Source organism: Rhinolophus sinicus, chromosome 3, assembly GCF_057876585.1.
Source record: "Rhinolophus sinicus isolate RSI-liver-muscle chromosome 3, RSI-T2T, whole genome shotgun sequence".
NCBI classification, from domain to species: domain Eukaryota; kingdom Metazoa; phylum Chordata; class Mammalia; order Chiroptera; family Rhinolophidae; genus Rhinolophus; species Rhinolophus sinicus.
Genome location: NC_142503.1, coordinates 542,896 through 570,490, shown reverse-complemented (window position 1 = coordinate 570,490; position 27,595 = coordinate 542,896). Strand labels below are relative to the sequence as shown.

At 60.4% G+C, this 27,595-nt stretch overlaps 1 protein-coding gene across 2 annotated transcripts; it reads right to left on the bottom strand.

Annotated features, from left to right (window-relative positions):
* Positions 1-175: 175 nt before the first annotated feature.
* Positions 176-26,109, bottom strand: NKD2 (NKD inhibitor of Wnt signaling pathway 2). 2 transcript variants are annotated; one of them, XM_074329140.2, is made up of 11 exons: positions 25,878-26,034; positions 25,751-25,786; positions 25,376-25,473; positions 5,330-5,390; positions 4,789-4,907; positions 4,289-4,381; positions 3,503-3,647; positions 3,106-3,190; positions 2,419-2,546; positions 2,007-2,222; positions 1,417-1,884 (listed from the first exon to the last, which is right to left on the bottom strand). In XM_074329140.2, exons 1-11 carry the CDS (start codon positions 25,900-25,902, stop codon positions 1,586-1,588), a joined length of 1,305 nt encoding a protein of 434 aa, XP_074185241.2. In that variant the 5' UTR covers positions 25,903-26,034; the 3' UTR covers positions 1,417-1,585. The 2 variants fall into 2 exon arrangements, with proteins under 2 accessions (XP_074185240.2, XP_074185241.2); XM_074329139.2 differs by having other exon boundaries at positions 176-2,222; positions 25,878-26,109.
* Positions 26,110-27,595: the final 1,486 nt, after the last annotated feature.

The following is a 27,595-nucleotide window of genomic DNA, read 5'->3' as shown; positions in this document are numbered from 1 at the left end:
TGGGGGGAAAGTTGCCCATAAACCTGGAGGTGTGTGTCCGGAACGTATGTTAATTGTCCTTCTACAAACATTTCTATAAATGGAGACAGACACCCTTTCCATGCAGCCACAGGCTGGTGCAGGTGGCCTGACCATATCTACTTAAAAAGCTCATTTTAAAACAGGGTGTGACATGTTACAAAGTGCACATATTTCTATTATGCCTGGGGGAAAAGAACCTCAATTACAAACTGACCACCAGTTTGCTCGATTCTTAAAAGCAGTTCCATGAATGTCAATACAAAGGGGCCGCCCAGTGGCTCAGGCGGTTGGAGCACCGGCTCCTAACGCCCAAGGTCACCGGTTCAATTCCCACATGGGCCAGTGAGCTGCGCCCTCTACAGCTAAGATTGTGAACAGCAGCTCTCCCTGGAACTGGGCTGCCGTGAACAGCCGGGGGTTGGTGTGAGCTGCCGTGTGTTGCTGCGGGCTGCCGTGTGCCGCCGTGAGTGGCCGGCAGCCAGCGTGAGTGGCCGGCAGTGAGCTGCTGTGGACTACCGTGTGCCATCAGGAGTGGCCGGTGGCCAGCGTGAGCGGCCGGCAGCTGGCAAGAGCTGCCATGAGTTGCTGTGAGTGGCCAACCGAGACTGGCACCCGACTGCCTCAGCTGGGGGGAGCACAGGGCTCATAACACCAGCACGGGCCAGGGAGCTGTGTCCTACACAACTAGACTGAGAAACAACGGCTTGAACTGGAGGTGGAGGGAGACGGAAGAAGGGGAGGGGGGAAACCACCTGCACTAACTCTCAAGTTGCCAGAAAATCCAGTTGTCCATCTCAGAGGGAGGAAGGAGCAGCAGTGGCCTGCCTCAGAGGGACGCTGCTGGCCGGGATTCCACAGCCCTGAGACGGGCCCTGCTCCACATCCCTGGGACTTCCTGCTGGTCTGTAATCCTTTTCCTCCCTCCCAGAGGGATCACCTGTGCCAACAGGTGGGCACGGCGATGGCTTGTGTGAGCCCAAGGGCGAGTGTTCTGCCTCCTGTCCCGGGGACGGTATGTGCGCTCAGAAGGAGCTCACCACCTCCCAGCCCTCCTGTCCACTTAAGATGCTGCTGCCGTCCACCCCATCGGCTCTCGTGGCCTCATGTCCCACATTTCATGACCACTCTCCAAGGAGCACCTCGCCCCTCCCTGTGGCCACCCCTCCATTTTGGTACGTGCTGGGCATGGTGTTCTGGAACAGCCCTCAGCACACGCAGAGCACGGAGGACACCTGCCCTTCGGCTTCACAAGGAATAACTGCGTGCGGGCTCCAACATCCACGCGGGTTGCATACGCACGGCCTCGCCAGCAAAGCGCAAGGCACCGCGAGAAAAGCGTGAAGGTCGTCCGAGCACAGTCCTTTCAGCACCACAGGGGGGCGCACTTTGGAATCATAAATGAAAGATACAAGTGTATTTTTCTACGCTTACATGTGGGTTCATGAGTTACACAGAATAACTTCGTACTGGAAACGTCAGTGGCATCAGACGTGTTCGTCTCAACACAACATCCGTTGACAGCACGGAGGAGAGTAGAGCAGAGGAGGGACGAAGGGCCCTGTTCTCAAGTGCCCCCAGTGCCGCCTGGGCTGACCCACCGGGGACCTGGAGCTGGCAGGCGGGGCTGCACTAGGACGGGTGGTGGTGGTGGTGGTGGTGGTGGTGGTGATGCTCGTGGTGGTGGTGGTGTTCGTGGCGCTGGACCACAGGCACCGTGCAGCCCTCCCCCGCCAGCATGGGTGGCAGGTCCCGCACCAGCTCGTGCTCCAATGCCAAGGGCTGGCCCAGCGTGGCCCTGAGCGGCGAGTGGCCCTCCTTGCTCTTCTGCCGGAACCGCTTGTGGCCATAGGGCTGCGGTGGGGGCTGTGGGAGGTGGTGGCCGTCCTGGGGGCTCTGGGGTGGGGCGGCTGGCAGACAGTAGCTGAAGGTCCTCCCGGGCTTACCCCCGCCAGGCACGCCCCCCCCAGGCCCCCCAGGAGGCCTACCCGAGCCCTTGGGGGACTTGAGGAACTGCTTCTCTTGCCCCTTCAGCCGGGGCTGCATGTCCAGGGCCCGGGCGGTGGGCTCCGTGGCCAGGAGGGTGTGGTCAGCCAGCACCTGGGACCTGCGGTTGTGCGCGTCCGAGTCCTGGGAGCGGGACCTGCTCGGGGGGTGTGAGGCCTTGGCCTGCGGCTCCTGCTTGGGATGTGCCGGTGGGGACCCTGCCGACATGGAACAGGCTGTGAGGCCCTCTGCAGGGCCTGCACATCTCACCTTGGACCGGGTACCCCCCACATCTGGACGCAATGCACAGGGTGCTTGTTGCGGGCCCAGGAACCTGCGGGCCAGCTCACACTCCTGAGGGAGGCGTCCACGGCCGGGGGCCTCGTGCCCAGCGGACTGGTGCCCAGTACCTACCGGGTCCGAACCTGGACGTGTAGTTCTCAATCCCAGCCAGGTCCAGGTAGTGGTTTCTCCGCTCGGTGTTCTCGTCCACACAGTATGGCCCCCGCATGGGGCAGGGGTGGGGGTCGGCATTGGGCCTCCTGTGTGGGCACAGGGCAGAGCGGCCTGAGCTCCGGCTGCAGCAAAGGCCACAGCAACACTCCCAGAGAGGAGGGGGCACTGCGGCGGGCAGTCCGGGGTCCCGGGCAGGGGCTCTGCCCAGCACCCACTTCCCAGCAAGGAGCATCAGAAAGGGTGGGCGTCCATGACAGCAAAGTCCCCAGCCGGCCCCGGGACCCCATTGGGACAAATTTGGGAATCCACAGGAGTCCCCGTCTTCTGGTTCACCTAGGATACTCTGAGCCAGAGAGTGGGTCACTGCTCTGAGACCCCCGAGACCACTGCCCCTGTCACCACCACAGATCCACGAGTGGAACCACAGGTCCCCACGCTGAGGGTCTGGAGGCCCGCCTGCCCTCAGTCCTCACCCACCTCAGACTGGGTGTGCTCAGCTTTAGCTGGAGTGAGGGCCAAGCCAGCAGAGCACCTCCGCACCCAGGTGCCCATCTGGCAGCCTGCCCTGAGGGGGTGGCCCCTGGCATTTGCAGAAAGTGGGACAAGGGTCCCGATGGAGGGCGGAGCCTGACCCCAGCCCCTCACCTGATATGCGCAGACAACCTCCTGTCAGCCACCCTGGGGTCCTCGGAGAGCTCGCCCTCCGTCCTGCAGCGAGTGGGCTCCCGGTCTGAAAGAGGCCGTTGTGCATTCACTCACTCACTTGTGCATTTGCTCGCTCACTCAATCATTTACTGCGCAAACACTTCTGAGGCCCTGCCAGGGGCCAGGCCATGCACCGTGCTTTCCATGTCAGGAAAGGACAGAGACTTTGCCCTGGGGGGTGGGGGTGCTGAAGAGTGACCCCCATGGCCTGCTGTGCGGGAGGTAGGGCTACGGGGAAATGCACAGGGGACGGGCTGGGGTGGCTGCAGGGAGAGGGTGGGTTGCCATTTAAAGCAGCGTCCTCAGGGCATCTGAGTGGCAGGCCCAGGCCCCTCACCCTGGCCGGCGGCGGGCCCCTCCCTCCTCTTGCCGAAGGGCTCGGGGCTGACGGTGAGCTTCACACGGAGGCTCCTGCTGCTCCCCGAGTGGTTGACTGAGGCGTCCACGACCTCGTAGATGGTGTGCATCAGGCTGGACATGTCCTGAGGGCGGCACTGACGTCACTACCACAGGCGCACTGGGCGGGGGCACTGCCACCACCTGGCTGCCTGCCTGCCTGCCTGAGTCACTTGGCATCCCAGACAGACCCAGACTTACTGAGCAGCCTGTGTCACCCCACGTTTAGCCCCTGTGACAACAGGCAGCCCTGCTCTTGCTGGAATCACATCCCTTGGACCCTTTCAATTTCAGTCTGTGCTCAAAGGACTTAGCAATCAGGTGACTACCCGTCTTACTCTTTGATCCAAAGACACTTATTTCAGTCGTCCTATGTGTCTGCTTCCTTTTGGGGAGCACTTTGCCCGCCCTGGACGCAGGCCAGCAGGGGAGAGCGCCAGGGCTACTCCTGGGACGACTGCCACCTGCGGGGGGGCTGCTGGCCTGGCTGGGCCTCAGGGGACGCCCAGAGGCCGTGCGGGGCTCTGCTGGAAACAGCACAGGCAGCCTCGGCTCCAGTGGTTGCCTGGGTCCTGCCGTGGCCCCCGTCTTGAACCCCCATCCACACCTCTCCTCCCACCCTAGAGGGCTCAGCCTGTCTCCCCATCATGGAGACCAGGCATGGTGGCATCTGTCTGCGGCCAGCCCCTGCCCCGTGGACCATCTGCCCCAGACACAAGTGCATCACCTCCCTGGTGGCCTTGCCCCTGTTGTCGAAGCCGTAGAGTGTGAAGGTCCACTCCTGGCGGTTGTCCTCCACCGAGACGTCACACTGGAGCGCCTGCAGGACACATGGGGACAGAGGAGGCAGGCCAGCACACTGAGCTGGGACGCCCAGCCTCCCCCACCTCTCCGGAAAGTGGGCCCCTCCCCCGCTCCCCCGTGCTCCTGCCCTGGGCGGGGTGGGAGACCAATGGGGGACCTCTGTGTCATTCCGTTGGTGCTGGCGCCACCCCGGCAAATCCCCGGATTATTTGGTGCCACATCACCGAGCAGTTTCCGCTGGGTTCTCGGGGGCACCCTTGCCCGGCCCCAGCCAGCAGACACTGGTAGCTCCTGCAAGCTTTGCCGTAACTCCTCCCACTGGCTGAACCTCAGGCAAACCCTCCAGGCTGATGCTTGTTTTAGGGCTGATGTGCACCCATCCCGCCCGCGGACCGCCTGCTCCGAGGCAGGGCAAACACCTACATCGATGTTCAGGTGCTTCTTGCCCAGGCCTCGCGGGCCCTCGCGGTTTGCGGCTCTTTCTCCGTCGTCCACACTGAAGAGCTGTCCCGGGCCCTCGGCCTTCTCAGGGGGGAGCACCACTGGAGGGACGAGAAGGGGTTAGGAAGGGCCATTTCCCCCTGGCCCTGCCCAGGCAGGGGACGCGGGCAGCAGGGCTGCAGGAAAGTGCAGCCGGGGAGACTCTGATGCTCTCCAGATGGGCCTGAGCTGAGAGCCCGTCCTTCCGGAGCAAGGAGGTGTCGAGGGCCCTGGGCAGAGGCGGGGCAGCCCTCACCTGGGGTCGCCAGGGCCAGGGTGTCCTGCTGCCTCCGCCCCTCACAGCCAGCGGTGGCTTTGGAGAATAAGGTGGGGAGGAGGCTGCCCCGGGGCAGGCCTGCATTTCACGGGCAGTTAAGGAGCGTGGGCGGTCCACATCATCAGGGGTCCGTTTGTCCAGGTGTGCTGAGGGCAGGTTTGGGCCATATGCTGGGGGCACGGGTGAGGTCTGGGGAGCGGGACTTACCCTCTAGAGGACACTGGTCCCCCTGGAAAGGTTCCTCCTTGGGGTCCCCACTGGGCAGCTCCTGCAGGGAGAACAAGGAGCGTGTGACCTTGGGCGGCTGGGGCCGGCCATGGACGCCTGCCTCCTGGGGTGTCACCGTTCTCGGTGTAGAGACACCTCACTAAGCCTCACAGTTTTCGAAAGCAAAACACGTCCCTATCGCATGGTGGTGTCCATCAGAACCACGTCCGGGACAAGATGTGCTGCCTGAGACACAGGACAGGACCTGCTGCCCCCGAAAGCCCGCGTGCCCTGTCAAGTGTGTGGCCTTTGCCTGAGATCGCGGCCGCAGGGAGAATGCAGGGCTTGTGCATGGCCCGTGCTGAGAGGAGGCACAGAACAGACAGGACAGCCACTTGTCCTCTCTCCCAGCCCAGCCTGAGCACTTCCGGGAGCCACGTGCAAGGACTGGACACACGCTGCCCATTGCTGCCCAAGAACCTGCCGGCTCCGGACTGTGGGGGCGAAGTGCCCCCGCCCCCAGGCACCCACCTGGACCCAAGTGTGCGTTACAATCATAGAGGCTTCCGAACGTGAGGCTCGGGCCGAGTGTGCATAGCCTTTTTTTTTCCTTTTAATTCCCTCCCCCTTTTTCCCCCCCCCCCCCAACTCTGGTTCAAGCCGTTGTTTCTCAGTCTAGTTGTGTAGGACACAGCTCCCTGGCCCATGCCCCCCGGCTGAGGCTGTTGGTCACCAGTCGTCGGTCGGCCGCTCACAGCAGCTCATGGCAGCTCTCACCAACTGCTGCCGCTCACGATGGCTGCCAGCTACTCATGCTGGTCCCCGGCCGCTCCTGGCAGCACACGGTAGCCAACAGCAGCTCACGCCAATGTCCGGCTGCCGCAGCCCAGCTCCAGGGAGAGCTGTTGTTCACAATTTAGCTGTAGAGGGCACAGCTCACTGGCCCATGTGGGAATTGAACCGGTGACCTCGGCATTAGGAGCACGGTGCTCCAACCACCTGAGCCACTGGGCCGGCCCAACATTTCTTGTTGAAAGAGGTAAAGTCAGTCGGTGAAACTGCCGAAGCCCCAGACCTGCTTCCAGGAAAGTGCCAGAACCCAGAAGAGCCACGGTGCAGCTCCTGTGGGACACGCCACCAGGGAGCCCGAGGGCAGGTGACAGCAGAGCTTGGTTGGTCTCCTACAGCGCTCCCAACGCTGTGACAATGCCACAGTAAAGACACAGTGACGAAGGACGAACACAATAGTTAGCAGGAGATGCGATAGTGACGGGGACAGTGACACTCCAACAGCCGGCAGTGAGTAGTGCCCTGCTGGGCCTCAAGTTCCAGCTGGAAAATCGTCCATTTTTGCATATCCCCACGCTAAAATCTAGTGTCTGTCTAGGAGCTAAAGCAGCAATTGCCTCTGAGATGCAGAGCCTCAAAAGAGGGAAAAGAGTATTTGGGGGGAAAGTAACAATCCTTGTTCCTGTGACTGGTGGTTTCGGTCAAATTCACCCCGGTTACAGCAAATGCCCTTTAATCTTTACTGCTTTGGCTAAACAGAAGGGCCAAGAGCTTCAGTGGCAATGGATAAACCACCACAGGGATGCTGGCCAGATGTGCAGCCCCTCCCTGCAGGGCTGACCTCCCAGCCAGCTGACTCCCAGCTCACTAGGGCCCTCGTGTGAGACAGGGGTGGAGGAGGGTGCAAGCAGATGTCCCATCTCCTAAAGTCCACCTCCCGCAGCGCCCTGCCCATGGCGAGTCCTCCCTCCTGGACAATCAACTGCCCTCACTCCCTTTGCCGGCCTGCAAGGCAGCCCCAGCCTCCAGGCTATAAAGTCCCCAGCTCCACTCTCCATCTGGCCCCGCCTTCTGCCTGGCCAGGTTTCCCAGAAAGGGTCCTCAGCACCATCCTCCTTACTCCCTGGCTGACAGCTGACAGAGTTGTTCCCGCCACCTACCCCCACCCCGGGGCTCCCTTGGCAAGCCAGCAGGGGCCACCCATCCAGCTGTGCTCAACGCTGGGCCTGACCTTCAGCTATTGCCCTGTGGCACGGGCCAGGGGGCAGCGCACTCCTGGCTGCCTGCTGCCATCCCCAGCTGCCCTGGGGCATTGTAGGCTCATTCTCTGGCTCTGACGACAGGGTCTCAGCCCACGGCTTCCTACTGCTTCATGAGCAGTCAGGCCCTCCTTTTGCACATCAACATTAGGTGGCTGTGACCTTCACTGCGGGGTCCCTGTGGTCCGATGCCTGCCCCTCTCGCCCTGCAGGGACAGACCATCCAGGCCTGTGAGTCAGCTGCCCCAAGGCCACCATCCACGTCTCCTGTCCAACTCTGTCCTGAGCTCAGACGCCAAGGATGTCTGTTCCACGAGCCACAGCACAAGGCCGAGCACCGTCCTCCCCAGCACACGGCCCTGCCCTAGACACGTCCTGGTGAAAGACCCAGGTGAGACCGTGAGACATTCCCCACAGCTGCCCATAGCGTGGGGTGTTGGGAGATTCACCTGAAATCTCGGCTCCTGGCCTCCCCTGAAAAGCCAGAAGGTCCAGCCACACATTCCTGTGGGACAGCGCTTGGTGGAGCCCCACAATCACAGCAGTGTCCCCAGCCCGTGGTGAGGTGGTGGTGACACGGGCTGTCTGTGGGCTTCAGTGTGAGGTCTGGGCTGTGTGTGGGGGGTGTGGGGAGGTCATGCACACCTGGCTGAGGGCTGCTATTGTTTAAGGCCAGGCAGGTGTGATGGGAAATGAGAAGCCTCTCATGATGTAAATAACGACATCCTGAGTGGTCTGCTTTTCAGAGTTCAATGTTCAAAACGTGATGCATCTGGGATCTTAGCAGACACATCCCCAATTTTCAGGGGCCTGTTTTCCCGAGAAACTCAACACTGGCATCAACCAAAGGCTTTCTATTCCCTGCCTCCTGGAAAGACCATTCCGGAAACCAGTGTGTCCAGAGCAAGTGCGTTCTCTCCTGGGGACTGCGCGAGGCTGACAGCCGTGAAAAGAAGGGCCCGTAAGTCCTGCTCATTTCCAGGCAGCAGCCCTCGGGTTCACGTCAGTCCTTGTTTTGGCCCAGGACGGGCAGGGTCTCGTCTTTCCCCAACAGATAAAACCTGCGTGTTTCCCTTGAAAGATCTGCGTTTGTTCAGCCAAGAGGTTAGTGTGTGGGTCTCGGGGATTTGGGCTTCAGTGAACAGCTGTGAAGGTAACAGGGGCTGGGGCACAGTGTAGTATCCGGGTGTGGCCAGAACAAGTGGCCAAAAACTGGGGGCTTAATGGAAATTTATGCTCTCCCAGGTCTGGGGCCATGTGTCGCAGAAGCTCCAGGATGGTGTGTCTGCTTCCTCCAGCTCCTGGGGCCCCAGGTGTTCCCGGGCCTGTGGCCACATCCCTCCAACCTCTGCTCCGTTTCCACGTGGCCTCTCCCTGTGCACGCAGTCTCCTCTATGACAAATCTCCTACTGCCACCCTCTGACAAAGACACCTACGAGCTGTGAGGGCCCCACCAGAACGACCTCCGTCTGCCTCAAGACCACACCTGCAGAGACCCTGTTCCATATCAGGTCACAGCCGTGGGTCCCAGGGAGGAGCACACGGACCCTGGGGGCAGCATCCAGCCCCCGTCTGAAGCTTGTGCTGTGAGGACAGACGTGGTCACGCCACCAGCTCTAACACCTGAGCTTGCTGACGGGTTCCTCCTCGCGCCTAAACGGCTGAGGACAGAAGGGAGAAGCAGGCCCTGCTTCAAGTGAAAAAAGTGAGGTCACGCGGCCGGAAACACATTTGCTTCCGAAAGTGCATTCTTGATAGACTCCGAGGCCTTTGTGGCTTGCGTTCCTGAGCCTGTGGTGGCCTCACGAACAAACATTTACTCCATCCAGAAAACGAGTAGTGTTCTGGGTCCCAGGAGCAGGTTTCCTGTCTGTGGTGAGGAGAACCCAGTGTGTCGGCCAGGACGGGTGTGCGGGCACCTGGTGCACCCCAGCCTCCCTGCAGGCGCTGCCCCTTCTCCCAACTCAGTGTGATCCCCTGCGTGCAGCTCACAGCCCCTTATGGCTCAGGCCTGAAGCCACAGCACCTCTGGGCTTCTGGGAATACCATCCCCTGGAATGTGAGCTCGGGGCCACTTCCCAGAATTCTGTGTGACTTCCTGAGTCCTCGGGGCCTCCTCCCAGGTGCAGTGGGGGCAGGAGGGGGCTCCTTGTGGCCAGGAGTCCCAGCAGGAGAGAAGGGGGAGGGGCTCCTCTGGGGGCAGCAGGCAGGAGTGACAGGGAGAAGGGAGCGGGTGTGTTGAAGGCACTTTTCCAGAACTGCTCATACCAGGACGGTTACTGATGCCCCCTCAGCGAGTCCCTCAGGAGGGGGTGGCCTTCGATCCTGGGGGGACGTTTGGGGTCATGGGGCCTGTGAGGCCACACTCGCGGTCACAGCAGTTATCTAGAAGGTGCTGGTCGGAAACAAGATGGATGGCTCCCAGGTACGTCCAGTGACCCTCAGCAAGCGGTGCCCCCAGATCCACAGAGCACCCCTGCGGCCGCACCACCTGGTCCCGGGCGGGTCCCCTCCTCACGGCAGTCCCACCTCACGCGGCTGCAGGGACCCACAGGGTGCGGAGAAGGACAGGACAGGATTACTGCCTGGCCTGGCAGGGTTTCTGGTCAGCAGGGAAACAGCCTCACCTGCCTCCTTGCCCTGGGCAGGTAAGGCCCTGGCAGTGAAGCAGGTACAGCTGTAAGAGTGCACAGGGAGGGCAGGGCCGCGGGGACAGCGGAACAGGAAGGGCCATCGGAGCCCCCTCTGCTCCAGCTTCCTCAGTCAGCGCTACCCGCCAGCCAAGGAACTCTCCAGAAGGAAAAGGGCCGTGTCAGGAGCTACCAGACAACCTTGCTTCTCTTTGTGGTGGCTCAGCCTGGGGTTAGTCGTGCCAACGGTGGCAGCCCAGTGCAGGTGGCACCCTAGATGAGGGAGAAGCACCCAGGCGCCTGGAGAAGAGAACAGGAGGCCCACGGCCAGCAAGGGGCCCGAGAGGGGCAGGGGGTAAGGGAGACATGGAGAGTGGCTGTCGGTGGGGCAGGGGCGGAGGGGACGAGCAGCCTGTCAGTAGTCACTCCAGCAGAAATGTGGGCCGGGGTGGGGGCAGCTGCTGCCTGTGCTGTTTAAATAAAAGAACCCCCTCACGGGGCCAGGAATGCAGGCGGGTCCAGCCGCCCCCACATTGAAGGTGTGTGGGAATACACCCCGTGCCTGAGGGAAGCCACTCTTTCCGAGTTTGTTGTTTGTGACCGCTGGCTCTGTGAGGGGGTGGGGGTGGCCGCAGGCGGATGGAATTTGACTTCAAGGTGACCCACCAGCGTCGTCCCGCCTGGAACGGCCAGAGCAGCTTTGAAGTGGCAGTCTCGGTTTCAGCGGCTAAACAGTTTCAGATGTGACGATGCAGTTTTACGAGCTTAATGATTCCGACACATGTGCAGCTGAGGCCCTCGGAGAGTCCCATTCAAGGGGCCGCTGTAACTGTTATTCTAAACTTCTGATTTGAAAGCAAGACTAGGGACGAAGAAGCTGAGCGTTCTGGGGGCGTGGGGGCGGTGAGGGTGCCCCAGACTTCCCCAGGAGCTGCACACAACTGTAGCTTCTTTCTCTCTAAGTCACCACAGAGCTTCAGGGTCTGAGAAAGCGGTTCAGAGTCTGCCCACCGGTCCTTCTGGGTGAGGACGATTTAGTCAGACTCTGCAATAACCAACCACATTTGGAATTTCCATCTAGAATCTCAGCCATCTGGGTTCAGAAGTTCTCCTAAAGGAAATATGTGTCCCTCACACGCCAGCTGTGACTTCCATCCTGTGTGAGGCCTCCATCTTCTCATCCCGGCCCAGCTTGTCACAATTTTGCTCATTTTAATAAGAAAAGACACAGCCTGTATTATACACCCCACTTACCCTGGTCTATAGAGATTTCTCTGTTGGCACCTACCCACCCCCAAAAGACCCTGACCCCTGAGAGGGTCCCCAAGGGCCCCACACTTGGAACTTGCCAGAGAATGGCTGCAAAGCCCGTGGCAGGAATGACTGAAACATACCATGGGGACGGGAGCGTCCTCCAACCACACCCATAGCCTGGCCCACAGCTAGGGACCCCGCCCAGTGCCTGGCCCACAGCTCATCATTATGAATGAGTGACCGGGGACAACCCAGGCCACCTGCCCTGTAGATACATGCAGCTCAACACTGTCAACAGAGGGTCAGCGAGAATCTGGGTTTAACAGCATGGTGGCCGGGTTCCCTCCCCCACGACTTGTGTGACCCACATTAACTGACGTGACTGGGAAGAGCCCGACCCCAAACCCAGGCTTGTCGCTGGGACCAGAATCCATGTCCCCCCAGTTTCCACTTCAGTCAAGTGTCGCTGAGGACAAAAGGTTTCAGCACCGATACTAAATTTGTATAAATGCACACGTGTGTGTCTAGCCCACATATACACATGTACACACATGTGTAATACACTCACACACCTGTACGCACACCCTTCGATAATGCGACGTGACCATAAACATGCCAAAACCTCCAGGACTTCCACTCTTAGCTTCCTGGGGTTTTTTGGATCCACATTACGTGCGGCACAATCACCTCGTTTGCTCCTGCCACTCGTGCTGCTACTGCTTTTGTCCTCAGAGCTCACAATTCAGAATTTCACAGAAAAAGGAAAATCAAGGGTGCTCGCTCTTCCAAATCCAACTGTTGTCTTCTGAGCATATAGGCCACAGAAGTCACAACATACAGAATAAAAACAGACCCGTTACGCCCTTGGTCACCCCCATTCAGAGGAGGTTCATGTCCCTGGGTTTCAAACCCAGACTTTGCCTTCCCCACCTGGATTCCTCCACGGGCCCACCAGGCTTTTCGTTTTCTTTTATTTATATTAAAGCCTTTTGTTTCCTATTTCGAAGAAAGATTATTCCAAAGCAGGAAAGGAACCCCATGCATTTATTTAGCCTTTCTAATTTAGAAGGCACTATATGTTACGGGGCCGTCTGTGCCCTCAGCAGAGCTCAATATACTGGAAAGGCGGGGAGCTAAGACCTCATCACAGCACCAGGACCCCCTGGCCGAGCTCTGAGAACAGTAAGGAGTGCTGTTTCCTTCGTTAAAAGCGTCTCAGTAGCACTGTGTAGAGACACACCCTGCATAAGATAAGACAAGTGATAGCCTCAGCAGACCTGAGATCAAAGGCAGCCCGGTGGCTGCAGCTCCACATCTGACAGCCGGCCGATCTTAAAGGAGCAGGGACAAAACCCAAGCTACTTCTACAGACACGGACTAAAACCCAGGCCTAAAGGAATTCAGTGGAGACCCTACGTGTGAAAGACAAAAGTGCTCGGAGGAAACCCGTGTCTGTGAGCCGCAACATGGTTTGGGAAACTGGGGGGCACAGCATGGGACCGAGTGCAGGGCACCCACCCTTGCAGCCCTTCTGCAGCCATTCCCAACACCAGGGTGGGAAGGGCAGCCCAACGTGGGCTTCTCAGGATGAAAACAGACATGACACCATGCCACGTGAGGGCGGCCAGCCGGCCAGGGACCCACTGTCCGGCCACTCGGGGCAGCAGCCTGGTCATGCTGCCCTCTGACTGACCCAGGACTCATCTGCTGGGGCTCTGAGCCCCCCAGACGAGCTACAACTGAGGTGGCCAGCATCCTGCCCCTGCCTGCTGGGCCTGGAAACCCCAAAAGCAGGAAGCGTGTCTGTCCCCTGTGTCCTTGCACCCAGCACGAGAGTGTCCCTGCTCTGTCGGGCTGCTTCCTCTCATGGCAGCCACGAGGCCAGCATTGCCCCCAGCTCCCTGGCCACTCGCAGAGGACGCTGGATAGCACTGGACGGCCCCATTGGAGGGGCCTAGGCCAGAAGCAGGAGGATCGTCACCGCATTCCAGCCTAGGACCTTCTCGCTGGCAGCTGCTGGCTCCAGCAGCCTCCCTCTGCCCACCTCAGGGGCAAGGGGGCCACAGCGTCACCTCCTTGGCATGGGGACCATAGATGGGGTTGACTGCTGCCCGAGCTCCTGAAGAAAGCAGGGTTGGCCACTGTTGAAAATACACCTCGGGCCTCTGGGGTCACCTCACAGACTAGCCATAAACACTGCATTTACTGAGAACTAAAGACAGTTTTGTTTCAAAGAAAACCTAAACCATTTTAACAAATCGATGGAAAAAGAGAAAGGGCAAGATGCCCCCCTTCTTGGCTCTAGCCCGTTGTTCCAAAACTGGGAAGATGGGGTCCAGGAACCCCAAGAATTCCGACTTTGTGGGTGTGGGGCCAGAGGGCCGCCTGGCCCTTCTCCCAGCAGGTGACACTTGTCACAAAGCTGCAGGGAGGCAGTCGTGTTGACATTTAGCATCTGCTGCTGGGAGATGGGGATGCAGGTGTAGCCATGGTCTTCACTCCCCTATTGTCACAAACATCCCCTGCACACATGGACTCAGCTGTGATTGTGGCAAAGCCCAGGGCCCCTCCCTGTCCTACCTGGAGATGGAGGGATGGCTACTCGGTTCTGTTGGACATTTCATCAATGCCACAGTGCTCGTGGCCCATCAGTGGCAACTTCCCCCACTGGCTGCCCTCACAACCCCTCGCGTTAGTTCTCCCAGGAACCTTCGGCACAGGGCACCTGTGTGGTGGCCGCTGTCTGCCTCCCCGCAGCCTGTGAGCAGCACGGAGCCCGCAGAAGGCAGGGAGCTCACCGGTCAGACCATAGGCTCCAGGGCCTGCCTGGCCCGGGTCCTGGCTGCACGACTCCCTGCTGTGTGGTTCTGGGCGAATCATCTGCCAAGGGGCCTGATTTCAAGCCCGGAGGGCCCAACCATCCAGGTCCCCGGCTAGAGGGAAGGCTGTGCCAAAGGCCACTGGGACTGTGCCCGACCCTCGGGAGGCTCTGCTAGTATCAGGCAGGTTCTTTGAGGAGGGAGACAGACGAACCACAGCTGGCTGGGCCTCACTCGCCCCTGAGCTCGTGTGAGAGGCCGAGGCCCAGAGGCATGTGCACGGAAGCCCTGAGACCCATGGGTTTACCCGGGGAGGGTCCCGCCTCCGCTGGCTGACGGCCTGGGACCAAGACAACGGCCTCATCTCACTGACGGCAGGAGGGGGCGTCTCCTGTAAGTGACCACTCAGTCCTGGCTGACCAAGGGCTCCACCACAGCAGCGCTCCAAGTTCAAACCCACCAGACACCTCGAGGGTTGTTTAAAATAACCTCCAGTTTGGATTTTTGTATTAAAAAATAACAGGTTTTTTGCTTCTCTGATTTCAGGGCTCAAAATTTCTTATAAATTCCTTGGGAACATTGCAGAACAAAAGGAAGGTAAGTCCTTCGCCTCCAAGGCTGAGGGCTGGTCCTGGGTGCCTGCCAGCTGGCACAGCAGACAGGATTGAGCAGACCCAGCTGGAGGCAGACGGCATTCCTGCAAGGCCCCGCGTCCATCACACGCAGCTTCTCAGCGGAGAGGCAGCCCAGTGAGGCCGTCAGCCCAGTGAGGCCGTCAGCCCAGCGAGGCCGTCAGCCCAGCGAGGCCGTCAGATCAGGGAGGCCGTCAGCCCTGCGAGGCCGTCAGATCAGGGAGGCCGTCAGCCCTGCGAGGCCGTCAGATCAGGGAGGCCGTCAGCCCAGCAAGGCCATCAGCCCAGCGAGGCCATCAGCCCAGCAAGGCCGTCAGCCCAGCGAGGCCATCAGCCCAGCAAGGCCGTCAGCCCAATGAGGCCGTCAGCCCAGCGAGGCCGTCAGATCAGGGAGGCCGTCAGCCCAGCGAGGCCGTCAGCCCAGCGAGGCCGTCATCCCAGTGAGGCCGTCAGCCCAGCGAGGCCGTCAGATCAGGGAGGCCGTCAGCCCAGCGAGGCCGTCAGATCAGGGAGGCCGTCAGCCCAGCGAGGCCGTCAGATCAGGGAGGCCATCAGCCCAGCGAGGCCGTCAGCCCAGTGAGGCCATCAGCCCAGCGAGGCCGTCAGCCCAGCAAGGCCGTCAGCCCAGTGAGGCTGTCAGCCCAGCAAGTAGGTGCTGGGACTGGCCCAACACCCAGCTGGGCTCTCAGAGGTGCAGGGGAGAAGGAAGTGGAGGTCTGGTTGGAGGCACAGCAGAGAGGGCTGTGGTGAAATGTTCTGAGACCAAGCTAACGGGTTCCCGAGGGATGGGATGGGACCTGGGTGTGGCAGACAGGGGACCAGGACCACTTGCTGAGATGCAGGACCCGCCAGCTCTTCTGTGCCGTTCCTCCTGCCTTGTTCCTCCCCTCAGCTGCGCTATGAACAGGGAAACTGCAGGACGGAAAGTCTCCTTAACATCTGGGGACACCGCCAAGCACAGAGGGACTTGTAGCCCCTTTCAGGGTGTGCCTGGTGGATGGGCTGCCTTGGTCTGAAGCGGACCCCTGAGGTTTTTCTTCTCCAGCTGGATAATTCATTGCATGGAATTTGGCCTGAAGCTAATTAAAAGCTGTTCCAAATGCAGAGACAACCACATGCACAGTCCTGCTTCCAACAGGCCCAGATGTGGGGCCAGGCTGGGCTGAGGGGCCCACCTGCCGGCCGCCTTCCTTCCAGGCGGGGCCACCAGGAATCCCAGAGCTGATCCAGACGGGGGCCAAACGGTTATGTGCCGCGCACAGCTACGTAACTATTGTGACACCAGAGGTCGTCTGCTCCTGTGGCTCAGTGACGTCAGTTCTCCTGAGCACGGAGCCCAGACCTGGACCCACTCTGAAATCACCAAATGCGAAAGTGGGGCGGCTTCAGCCGTCACTCAATATGGACCTTGTTGGGGTCGCCTCAAAATGCGGATTTCAGACAAAGCACTGATGTGAAGACTGCTCTGGTCAGGACACAAGGGCTTTGTCGGCTGTGCTCCTCACTCAAGTCCCTTTCGTGCCAAAGAAACTGGAAAACAGCGTGTTCTGATGTTACGTTTTCGGGGGTAGCGTCCTGGGCTGGACGGGGGTCCCCAGAATCTACGTCCACCCGGAACCTCAGAATGTGGCTATATTTGGAATCGAGCTAATGCTGGATTCAGGGTCAGCGCTGATCCAATGAGTGGTGCCCTTGGAAGAAGAGGAAAGGATAGACACGGGCGACAGGCCACATGAAGACGAGGCAGAGCTGAGCCGTGCCCGGGGCGCCTGGAGCCCCCAGGAGCGGGAGGAGGCAAGGAAGGTCCTTCCCCCGGAGGCTTCAGAGAGTACAGCCCCACTGACAGTTTGATTTCAAACTTCTGGCCTCTAGAATCGTGAAAGAATAAATGCCTATTGTTTTAGGCCACTCAGTTTGTGGGACTCTGTCACAGCCTCCCCAGGAAAACAACACAGGTAGCCTCAGGCTGCTTTTAATTCTGTAAAACACTTAATCCTAGGGCACTCTAACATGTGCTTATACTGTCAAAGTTCAACCATTCCAGAAAGATCTGCCATCAAATGTCGCTGCCAACCACGTGACAAGACCACATGACAAGACCACACGTCCAGCTTTCTTCAGGAAGAATTACTGATCTGGGGTTCTGGTGGGATCTGGGGTGGGGTCTGCCCCAAATTTCTCCTGAGGCTCGAGGGACCCTGCAGCCGGGGGCCGGCCCCTCTTGGGTTTAAGACACACACATGGGCATCTGTAACCCCGCAGGCTGGGAAAGCATGTCCTCCTGGGTGGTTAGATCTCAGAGGAGCAAATGTCCCTGCAGGCCAGGAAGACACAATGAGCCCAGATGGTCAGGGTCTGCTGGGCCTCCAGACAGGAAGAGGAGGGAGAGGGAAGGAGGAGTAGGAGAAGGGGAGGGGGAGGAGGGGGAGGGGAGGGGGGAGGGGGAGGGAGGGGAAGTGGGAGGGGGGAGGGCGGGGGAGGGCAGTGCCTTCCCTGAGGAGTGGGGGCAGGGGTGAGGCTGTGTGCCCTGCCATGGGCCTGGAGGGGGTCTGGGCAGACAGAGGGGGCAGGCCTGGCTTAGGCGTGAGAACCCAGTCCCACAGGGAAAGGAAACTGGTGCTCCAAGAGGGAGGAGCATTTCAATCATTGGCCTCTCCAGACGAGAACAGGGAAATACTTTCTTACAAGAGCTAAAACGGGGACAGCTGAACCACGGAAAAATATGCCCCCTGCCTCCTTCCAACCAAAACAGCCCAAAGGAGTTACAGGAATTGGCTCTGGAAATAGGAAACAGAAAGTGCAGCTCACAGCTCCCTTCCCCACACCCCCCTCTCCTGAAGCCCTTCCGGGGACCTGGGGGCTGACGCTGGGTGAGCAGTGTCATCCAGAGACCTTCCAAAGCCACCTGGCTGGGGTCCGAGGAGCGGGTCAGGATGGAGGCCCGAGGCCCGGCCTGCGAGAGGCTGGCGGACGCACCACGGAGCCCCCTCCCCTTGGCCCTTTTCCCAAACGTGACCAATCCCAGGTCAGGGCACAGCAGAGCCGGGTCACATGGGGCGAGTAATAAGGAGAGACGTCTCAGGAGGACCACAGCCTCTCCAGCACCGAATGCCTGGGGGCTCAGGACACACGAAGAGCCGTGGATGGTGCTGAAGATGGGGTGCAGCAGAGAGAAACAGCTCCAGATACGGAAAAGGCTGGGAAAAGGCTGACCATGGGCCGCGTCCCGTGTCCCCTGGCCAGGACGACTGCCTCCTTCTCAGCCATCATCACACAGTGCAGCACTGGGAGGAGGTGGAGAGGAGGGAGGACGGGTGGGAGGAGAAGGGGGCTGAGGGAAACCTGGGGCCTGTCAGGGGCCAGATCGTCCCCCCCATTCACATGTTCGAGTCCTGCCCTCAGTCCCATGGCTGTGACCCTGGCTGCGGCTACGGTTATTGCAGATGTCACTTGAACACAAGGGTGGAGCCTGGACCAATACAACCTGTGTCCCGACAAAAGGAACATCACATGAAGAGGACGACAGGGAGGACGCACGTGAGGACACGGCCTCCTCCTTCGGCCTCCAGCCCGGGGGACAAGACATTCCCATTGCGTAGGCCACACGTCTGTGGTGCTGGTTACGGCCCAGAAACCCACACGGGCCAGTTGCCAAGACCCAGCCGCCCTGTGCAGGGCTGGCTCCCCCTCCTCTCACGCCAGGTGGCCTTTCTGCTGTGACGCCCTGTCCGCTCCTCAGTCCACACACATGGGATCAGAAAAAGTGCCTTGCTGGGTGGGTCCCAGCGACCAGGCGGAGTCTCCGTGGGAGGCAGGGAGCGGGCCCTGCCCGCACACTTCTCTCTGCTTTAACCCAACGGCACGAGGGCACCTCATGGCCCCACTGGCCAGGTCTCCTCACAAGTGGACGGGATGGTGAAGCTACAGGGGTGGGCAGGCCCGGCAGCCAGGACAATGCTGAGAGGCTGTGACAGAGACTCGCATGGCCTAGGAGAGGGGCCTGCAGTGGGCCGCCCCAAAGTGCCCTTTGTCTGCGATCCCCACAGCCTGGCAGGCACTGTGGCCCCTCCCTGGACGACAAGGCCTGTCTTCCAAAGCCAGAGGCTTTCTGATGAGGGCATCAACCTGGGAGAGACCCCACCTCACAGCTGCAGGAAGGGCTGAGGGCAGCGATGTCACCGTCACTCAGACGCTGGCTTATCTCAAATCCTGCTGTTGGAACTCAGTTCAGGGATGGACTGTGCCCAGCAGCCCAAACTGCTGCCTCCGTAAACCACGCCTCCGCTAGCTCGGGGACGGCAGCCACACGGCCACATGGCCACAGGCCTCCTTTCCCGGGGAGAGGAGAGGCAGGGCCAGCCGCGTGGCCCCACGTCCCCCGTGCCTGCTCAGGGCACCTGGCCTCTCAGGGACTGCCCACCCAGCACAGCGCTCCTTTGCGCACTTGGTGTCAGAGCCCAGGAAGGTCAGGAATGGAGCCTAACGCTGGCGCTCACTGGCCACGTGTGGGCTGCTGTCCAGCACGCCTCTGCAAAGCCTGCCGGTGGCTGAGCCAGCTCGACTCATCACATCCGTCACTTCATTGTTCCTTGTAGGACTCAGGCAGAAGCAGCACGTGGCCTGGGAGCTGTGCAGGACAAGCTGTGACGCAGGACACGACGGTCGGCCGCCACACGGGCCGCCTCCCACTGCAGTGGTACGAGGGAACCCTTGGTGAGCCGAGGCTCCTGCATTTGCAGACGGACATAGCACGCATCCCCAGCAGTCGTCTGTGAGCAGAATGTCTTTGACAACCTCTGCTGGGGTGGGCTGGGTGGGTGCCCCTTGGCCAGACAGTGGCGCCTGGAGGACAGGGGACATGGGCCTCAACCTCTCAGCTCCTGAGAAAAAGAAATGATCAAACGCCCGACCGCAGCCTAGAGGCAGGGTGGACAGGGGAGGGCCGTGCTGTCTGGGCCCCATGCCCAGGGAGGGTCTGTGGCCTGGCACAGCCACGGAGGTGCTGCCCTGCTCCAGCCAGCTCTGGACAAGTGCTGGCCACCCAGGTGACAGCGGGTGAAGGACCAGGCACTGCCTACAAGGGAAATGAAACCAAAATACACTTTGCTGCTCAGAGGAGATGTTACTCTGCTCCCTGCGTGCACAGCAGGGTTGTGCCCAGGAAAAGATGACAGCCTGCGTTCACCACCTGGGCTCACTGTGGGCCTTGCAGTGTTAGAGCTGGACGGCCTTCTCGCACCTCGCCAGAGCTCCATCCAGGTCAGGGGGCCAGGGGCTGGATTGCTGGGCCAAGGGCGGGGCAGGGGCTGACAGGGGTCACCCCCATGGCCCCATGGCTTCCCGCCAGCTTCAAGGTCTCCCAGCAGCTGAAGCTGCCCACCCACACTTGGGAGTCTACACCACGTCTGGCTCTGTGCTGCCACCCCTTTAACAGCTGGCCACTTGGCTGAGCGCTGGTTTCCAAAGACTGCAAAGCAGCTTGGATTTTTGAAGAAAAAACGAAAGGCAAGCTCTCCAACAACAAAACCCTCACAGTGATTGCAACGACTCGGCCACAGTACAAACACAAGAGAGAAGTGGCAGGTGCTCCTTGGACGTGGCACCGTGCTTTCCCACGCTGGTGAAACTCCTCCCCGACGCGGGCAGAGTGCCTGCAGGTCTGCACCTCTCCTGGGAGCTGCCATGTCTGCGCAGCCGCAGCGGCATCATGGTGCCCCTGGAAGCTGTTAGTGACCTGCTGCGGCCTGTGGGCTCCTTCCACGTCGTCTGGGAAACCCCCAACTGCAGAACCGTGTGCCCGAGCAGCTCCTTGCACTTCCCGAATGCTCCACCCAAGCCCTGGCCTTGGGGGCATGCACGTGGAGTGAATGGCCAGCATCTCCAAACGGCCTTCACGTGCCTTGCTGTCGTGTTCCCAATAGGCCGGCCACATGCTACATCTCCAACAGCTTCCAAGGAGCTTCTCTGGAGACCAGCCTCTCAGGGGAAGAGCCTCTGTTGACCAGCGTCCTTTCATGGGGACAGGCTGTGCCACCAGCTAACACGGACCTGCTGGCCCAGCCCTGAGGCCGGGCGCCAGCTCAGAGTCCTCACCACTCAATGTGAGGGTGCCCACAGCTCAGCAAATGGCAGGTGGGCACACACACTGCCTCCAGTGGCCACGCCGCCCCTGCAGCAGCACAAGGCCCGCCAGGGGTGCTGGGTTGGGGCAGGCGGCAGGTACATGGCTTGTCTGTGTGGCACTCAGCCCCCAAGCGTCTGATGCTGTTGGTGGCACGTCCACAGGTGACCCCAGCACCTCCTGTTTCCCAGCGACGTGGGGACAGCCAGGGAGCACAGTGGGTCTCCTTCCCCTCCAAGTCTGGCCTACAGACAGCACCTGTCCACATTTCCAGGTGAGGAAACAAGGTAGACGTCAGCTGCTCCCCTCCGACACACACTTAGAGAGCCCCACTCCCTACAGGGTCCTCAGGCTGGTCCCATCTCCCCTCTCCAGGAGGCGCCTCCCACAAAGTGGCCTGGTGGCTCCTCAGATGTGAATGAGTTGGGACCATCTGGCTTGTCCTGAGGTACAGTGGGGACCCAGAGGGCCACTGGCAATTTCAGAAACACGTTGGGGGGGCGGAGTGCTCCTGCTCAGCGAGGCCGGGACCCCAGGACTGTCGTCAATGTCCCCACATCCAGGTGACCCTCAGGCACCTGTGCTCGTCTGTGCCAGCCTCGCCACACGCATGGCACATCTGAGGGCAGGGATATGCTGCTAGTGTCCAAGTCCCCACAGTGTGCACCCAAAATGAAGGAAAGAGGTCTGGCCCTGAGGCCCAGATACCCCCAAAGGCCGGGACTCTGTGAGGCCAGTGTCCCCAGAGCACAGGGTATAGCAGACCGCAGGCCAGCCCTCTGAACTGCACCGTGGCCGGAGCACCTGCCACCCGTCTCACTGAGTCACAAGGGGTGCCTCTGCTTCCACGAGGCCCGAGGCCCGGCTGACAAGCAGGGGCCGTGGCACCCACATCGCGAGTGTCTCGGGCAAACGTGTGGTTTACGCCCCGTACCACGGCTCTCTGTTTATTGTGGACAGGGTGGTGTCCAGACTTCCTGCAAAGCCTGGGAATTTTCCAGGGATTTCTACGAAAAGCCAGCGCTAACATCTCAACCACTCTTCAGTGAGCCGTGTAAATCCTGCTGCTACCATGTCCTCTGGCAGAGGGGTGAGCAGGTGGGCAGGTGGGCAGGTGGACTGGCTCCTGAGCTGCCAGGTGAGGAGGAAGGAGTGGCCCTGCCCCACCACAGAGGGGACAAGCGGGACTGAGGCCATGGTGACAGGCCCCAGGGAATCCTCACCAGGAGACAGGCATGAACCCACGCCGTGGCGCTGAGCCCGATTCCAGAAGCAGCCAGAGGCCACCTGTGGCAGAACCACACGCACGACAGATGACGTTTGCTGCAAGCTACAGGCCTGTCCAGAGGTGAGTCTCTCGGTGGGGTTTCAGACTCGCCATCTTGACTCTGCGAGGCTGTGTCCGTTGGGAACAGGTGCCACCCATCAGCTCATGACAATGCCGTCTGGATGTGTCCGGGGAACCAGTGTGTGGACCCATAAAGCTGAGCTCCACCCAAGGCAGGATGGGCTGAGCCCTGCCCAGCTGCCTGTCCCAAAGCCTTGGGGACTGAGAATCCCACCAGGCAGTAGGCCTCACCACGTGGCCTCCTTGACTCACGCACTTCTGTCTCGATTCTCAGCTAAAACGCCACCTCTGAAGTGAGCCAAAACGTCCTAGTTTCAGATTTAGTTAATGGATGGCTGTGTTCAATCCACAACAAAGTTTCAATCATTAATGGTAATTCTTATTTTTCTGAACTTGTCCTGCCAGCCTCAGGGAGAGCTGGAGAAACAACAGAGGGGCAGGCAGATGGGGAGCAAGTGCATGCAGGCAAGGGCGTGTTTCCAGGATCCTGACAAGTGCCGGATCCTTGCCCTGACCCTGCTGCTGCTGGGCTGGCCCCACCTGTAACCGGGACCCTTATGCGGAGGGGATGGTCCCACCTTTAGAAATAGCACTGCCAATTGCTGCTGGTGCTACCGTCTGCCACTTCTCATGATTTTAACACACAGACGACCTCCACGACTCCACTTCCCAGATCCTCTGTGCTGTGCCTGCCAACACCCCACATACCCTGGCACTGGCCTTAGGGGCACGTGGCAATGAAGTGGCACAGGGCCTGTCACGGCCAAACTGCAGCATTTCTCAGATCAATAAGGAAGACTATTCTAGAAGCCTGTGAAGCAGGAAGTCCACCTGCCTGGAAGTACTAATATTTGTGAGAATGTTTTAGATGTGCACTAAATACGTAGCAGGGACTAGCGTGCTCACTAACAATTAACGGGCAAAACAACTCATGGCCTTTATTTTCGGAGGTGAGGGAGGGTAGGTGAAAGTTAGATGGTGGGCATGTACTTCTTTCTATATGGTTACTTGCCACAGTTCTTGTGGACATACAGAGGGACTTCAGGGAAAGGAGGACGCATCCCCTCACCAGCCCCGGCCAGACATCACAGGTGTTCTGCCTGATTCCGACTGGCCTTCCTCAGCGGCATCGCCTGGGAGGGCAGAGATGACGGACGGAGCTCTGGGCGCCACACAGAGAAGGGCACAGGACACTGGGCAGGGAACAGGAGCGACGTGGGACTTGACACCCAAATGCCTAGACTGAGCACTTTCTGGGGCAGCACCGGGACTGGGGTGGTGGGGCACAGCTGGCACTGGACGGGGGCCGCAACCGCCCCAGGCAGGGAAGGGACAGTGGCATGTGCTGGTGGACACCTGTGCTCGGTGCCAGGGTGAGACGTGCCTGGTCCAGGATGTCTAAACTCAAGGCAGGAGCCTGACCGCAGCCACACGGCCAAATTAGGAAGATACGGAAAAAGCAGAGCCGTCATCTTGAGGCTGAAACGTATTTAATTTAAGGACCATCCTATATTCTGAGTTTGCTCTGTCCACATCAGGGTGGCAAAAGGACCTTTCATTCCTGAAATGAGGGCGTCTCAGTTTGTTCGGGCGGCTACAACAAACACCATGGGGGGGGGGGTTATAAACAACAGACATTTATGTCTCCCAGTTCTGGAGGCTGGACGCCCAAGATCAAGGTGCTGGCAGAGATCAAGGGTCCGCTGAGAGACCCTTTCTGACATAAACGGCATTTTCTGGCTGTGTCCTCACATGGCAGCCCCTGGGGTCTCTCGTAGAAGGCAAATAACCCCATCATTAGGGCTGCACACTCGTGACCTCGTCACCTCCCGATGACCACACCTCCACACACCTCGCTTTGGGGGTTGGGTTTCAACGTGAATTTTGGGGAGACACAAACATTCAGACCATAGCAAAATGAAAAGGGAACAACCCAAGCCAACTCTGCCATTCTTTCAAAACCTGTCCCAGGAGTGTGGAGGCCCGTTTCAGCCCCAGCTCTGACAGCCCCACAGTGTCACTGAAGTTCTCACGCTTTAGACCCTCTCTCCAGTGAACCCCTCAGCCCATGAGAAGCCTGCCTGGTGCTGCTGAGACCACCCTCTTTCCTGCAGCCATATTCTGGACCAATGATGTGCCCAGCGAGTCCTGAGGGCCGAGTGGGCAGCACCAGGTCCTGTGTGTCCCCAGGGAGCAGGTCCCTAGCCAGGACAGCCAGCGAGCCAGTGCCAGCCTGAAGCCTTGACCACGGAGCTAATGGCCACACAGCTCCCAGTCTGCCCCAATTTACATGCCACACAGGGGAGAGTTACCATCCCGTTATCAACAACAGCCCCACCTCCCTCGGAGCTGCTCCCTGGGCACCCCACGCTGTCCCTTGGTCCAGCCGGCGTTCCTATCCAACATTACCATGATATACCAGAAAGTACCTTAAAATGTACTTACTACCTTCACAGGTGTGGGATTAAACCCTCACTCTCCGAAAGCAGGAACCCTAATTCCAGTATGGGTTTGATTTCAGGGCAAACCTGGGCCCTGCGCAGGTGGAGGTGTGGTGTTCACAAATGTACTCAGAACTTTTCATTTATCATATCAACCTGTCACAAGAATGTCGTTCCACAAACAGAGATGACTTTCCGTAAGCAGTGGGCAGGGAGGGGTCTCAGCCATCTACACGGAGCCAGCTCACACTAATGCCCATCCAACGTCCACCTTCTCCTGCTTGGCACACATGCGAGGGTCTAGTCTACCCAAGGTCTCTCTGGTGCTGTGCTGAGCAGTTCTCTGCTTCTGAACACAACACCTTCCAAACCCACCTGAGCAGGACCCTGAAGCCTGGGTGGCCCCAGGGTCCACCTGGAGCCTGGCTTTCCCATGAGACTCCCTGCAGGCCAGTGGTCACCTACCCTGCAGATGGGACTCAAGGTGGTCTCCAGCTCAGGCCATCTTTACTGTGAAGCCATGGATCCTAAAGCAAATCATGCCCCTCCCCCCAAGCCTCCATCTGGGATATTAAGGGCTCAGGACCTGCCAGCCTGGTCCCTGGAGGCTGGGGAGGGACAGGCTCTCTCAGTCTAGCTGGCATCACAACCCGCAGGCCATCTCGGCCTGTGCCTTCTAGATCCGTCCCAGCCATGGGCACAACTCTGGCACCGACGTGTCCTGGTTTCTCCAACGCACCCATCCACGCCTACCTGCTTGTCCCGTGCGCGGTGCTCCAGGCCGCCGCGCCGCTCGGCCTCCTCCGTGCCTTTGCGGCCACTCGGGTGCGCGGACACCACGAAGCTGTCCCCTGCGGCCCGGCGAGAGGAAACGCGGGAACCGAGGTGGGAAGGAGACGCGCCATGAGCCCCGAGGGCGCTGCGCCCTAAAGGTGTCCCACTGCCTGGCGCGCCCACCCCATCCGCGCGGCCTGGCGCGCAGGACTCCGGCCGGAGAGTCAGGGCCGGGGTTGGGGGGACCTGCGCGCTCCCGGAGACCCCGCGGCACCGTCCCCTCACCCAAGGGCGCGAGGGCTCTGGGATCGGGGTCCCGCCCGGTGGCAGCCCCCTGCCCCGCCGCCCGCTCACCTTCAGGGCTCTCTCTCCGCTTGAAGGCTGCAGCGGCTGCGGCGCGCCGGAAGGAGGGCGCGGGAGAGGGAGGGTCAGTGAGTGGCGGGCGCCCGCCCCGCCCGCCCGCCCGAGGCCCGCGTCTCACCGTGCTTGGACTGAAATTTCCCCATCCTGCCCCAGCACCGGGCGCGGGTCGTGCTCCGGACGCGCGCTCAGGTGCGGGTCTAGGGTCTGGTGCCGGTGCCGGGCGTGAGCGTGGGCCGCATGGACCCCGCGCCTGGCGTCCGCGCCAAGCCGGGGGTCGGGGGACGGGGGAACGGTGCAGCTGGGGCGCTGGGGCGGAAGGGCGCGGCGACAGCGACTGCCCAGCTCCCTCTGGACTCGCGCGCCAGCGCCCGGGCTTTAACTGAGGCCCCCGCAGCGCCCCCCGCGGCCGCCATCCGCAGCGCACCGCCCCCTGGGCCGCGACCCCAGCCCGCCTCCGGATCCCGTGCGGCCGCCTCTGCCTGGGAACTCTCTGGGGCCTGGTTCTGCTGGGGCGCGTGCCAATTCAGGGACATGGGGGGACGGCGTCCGTCAGCGGTGAGGACGCGGGGCAAGCCGCCTGTGAGTGGTCAGGGGTTGCAGTGGAGCCCGCTGTTCTGTGTGGACCGTTTTGGGGAAAGCTCCAGGACCCTCACCAGGCCATCCCAGGTCATGGGGTCCCGAATTCTTCTAGAGGAGTCCAGAGCCCCTCTCTTCTCAGGAGAGGACCCGGGTGCACCACCCAGGACTGTAGAAACACACCCTGCATCCTTGTGGCCGGTGGTGGTGGTGGTGGTGGTGGTGGGTTGGAAGTTAAGCTTCCAACCTGGAGTCTAGTCCAGGATTCAGAGGACAGGAGGCCCATGGGAGAGGCATCTTGGGGAGGGGGGGCAAGGAGACGAGGGGGTGTCTCTCCACAGGAGCAGCTCCCAGCCTGGGCCTGGCTGGTGTGGACCGCCTGGCTTCTTCCCAGAGGTCCAGCCCTGGCCTCTTTCTGTCCCACAGTCCCCCAGGACAGGACCAGCAGTGCGCCTCTGGCTGAACACACCCTGCACGCCTCCTTCCTTTGGCCGTGATTGGGGCAGGGCTTTTGCTGGGCTCCTGGGCAGTGAGGGAGGGTATCAGCTGCCCCAGGAGCCCTGGGTCGGGGCGATGGTCCCACCCCCCCACCTGAGGGTCAGACCCCAGCACAGCTTTCTTCCCCTCCGCCTGCTCCCCAGCCCATCCAGCTGCCCTGGAGACCCCTCCCTCAGTACCCAGCCCCTCAGCCCCTCTCTGTTCCTTCTTCTGCACCCGTCACCCTGTGGGGACCCCTGTTCTTGCCCTGTTCTATTTTCCTTTGGAGAAACCATCCTTTCTCACCTCCCTGGACCCCCGCTGGCCACACTTACCCACCTTCCTTTTCCTGCCACAAACCTCCCTGGCCCCCCAAGCACCTGCATCTCCCACAGTGGCCTCAACTCAGCAGCTGCCGTAACCCCGTGGTTACTCCACTTTCCATGGATGACTCAGCATGACCCAGTGCCAGCTTGGGGCCTTGGAGATGGGCACCTTCCACATGGCACCCAGCTCTAGAGCCTGGTCCAGACCCCCTGCCTCTGAGCAACCCTCCCAGACTCTTCCAGCCCCTCTCTGCGTCTCACTCCCGCTTAGAGCCTAACTGTCATCCTCTGAGGTTTCATGTATCCTCTTCATGTTCTGCGACAATAGTAGTAATACTATTGGGCATCAGGCAAACTACCAGCTGAGAGATGAAAGCCCTTCCAAGCGCCTCGCGTCCCTGTCTATCACCCTGCACCAACTCGAGGGTGGGTGTGTGACCTGTGTGCAGATACTGTC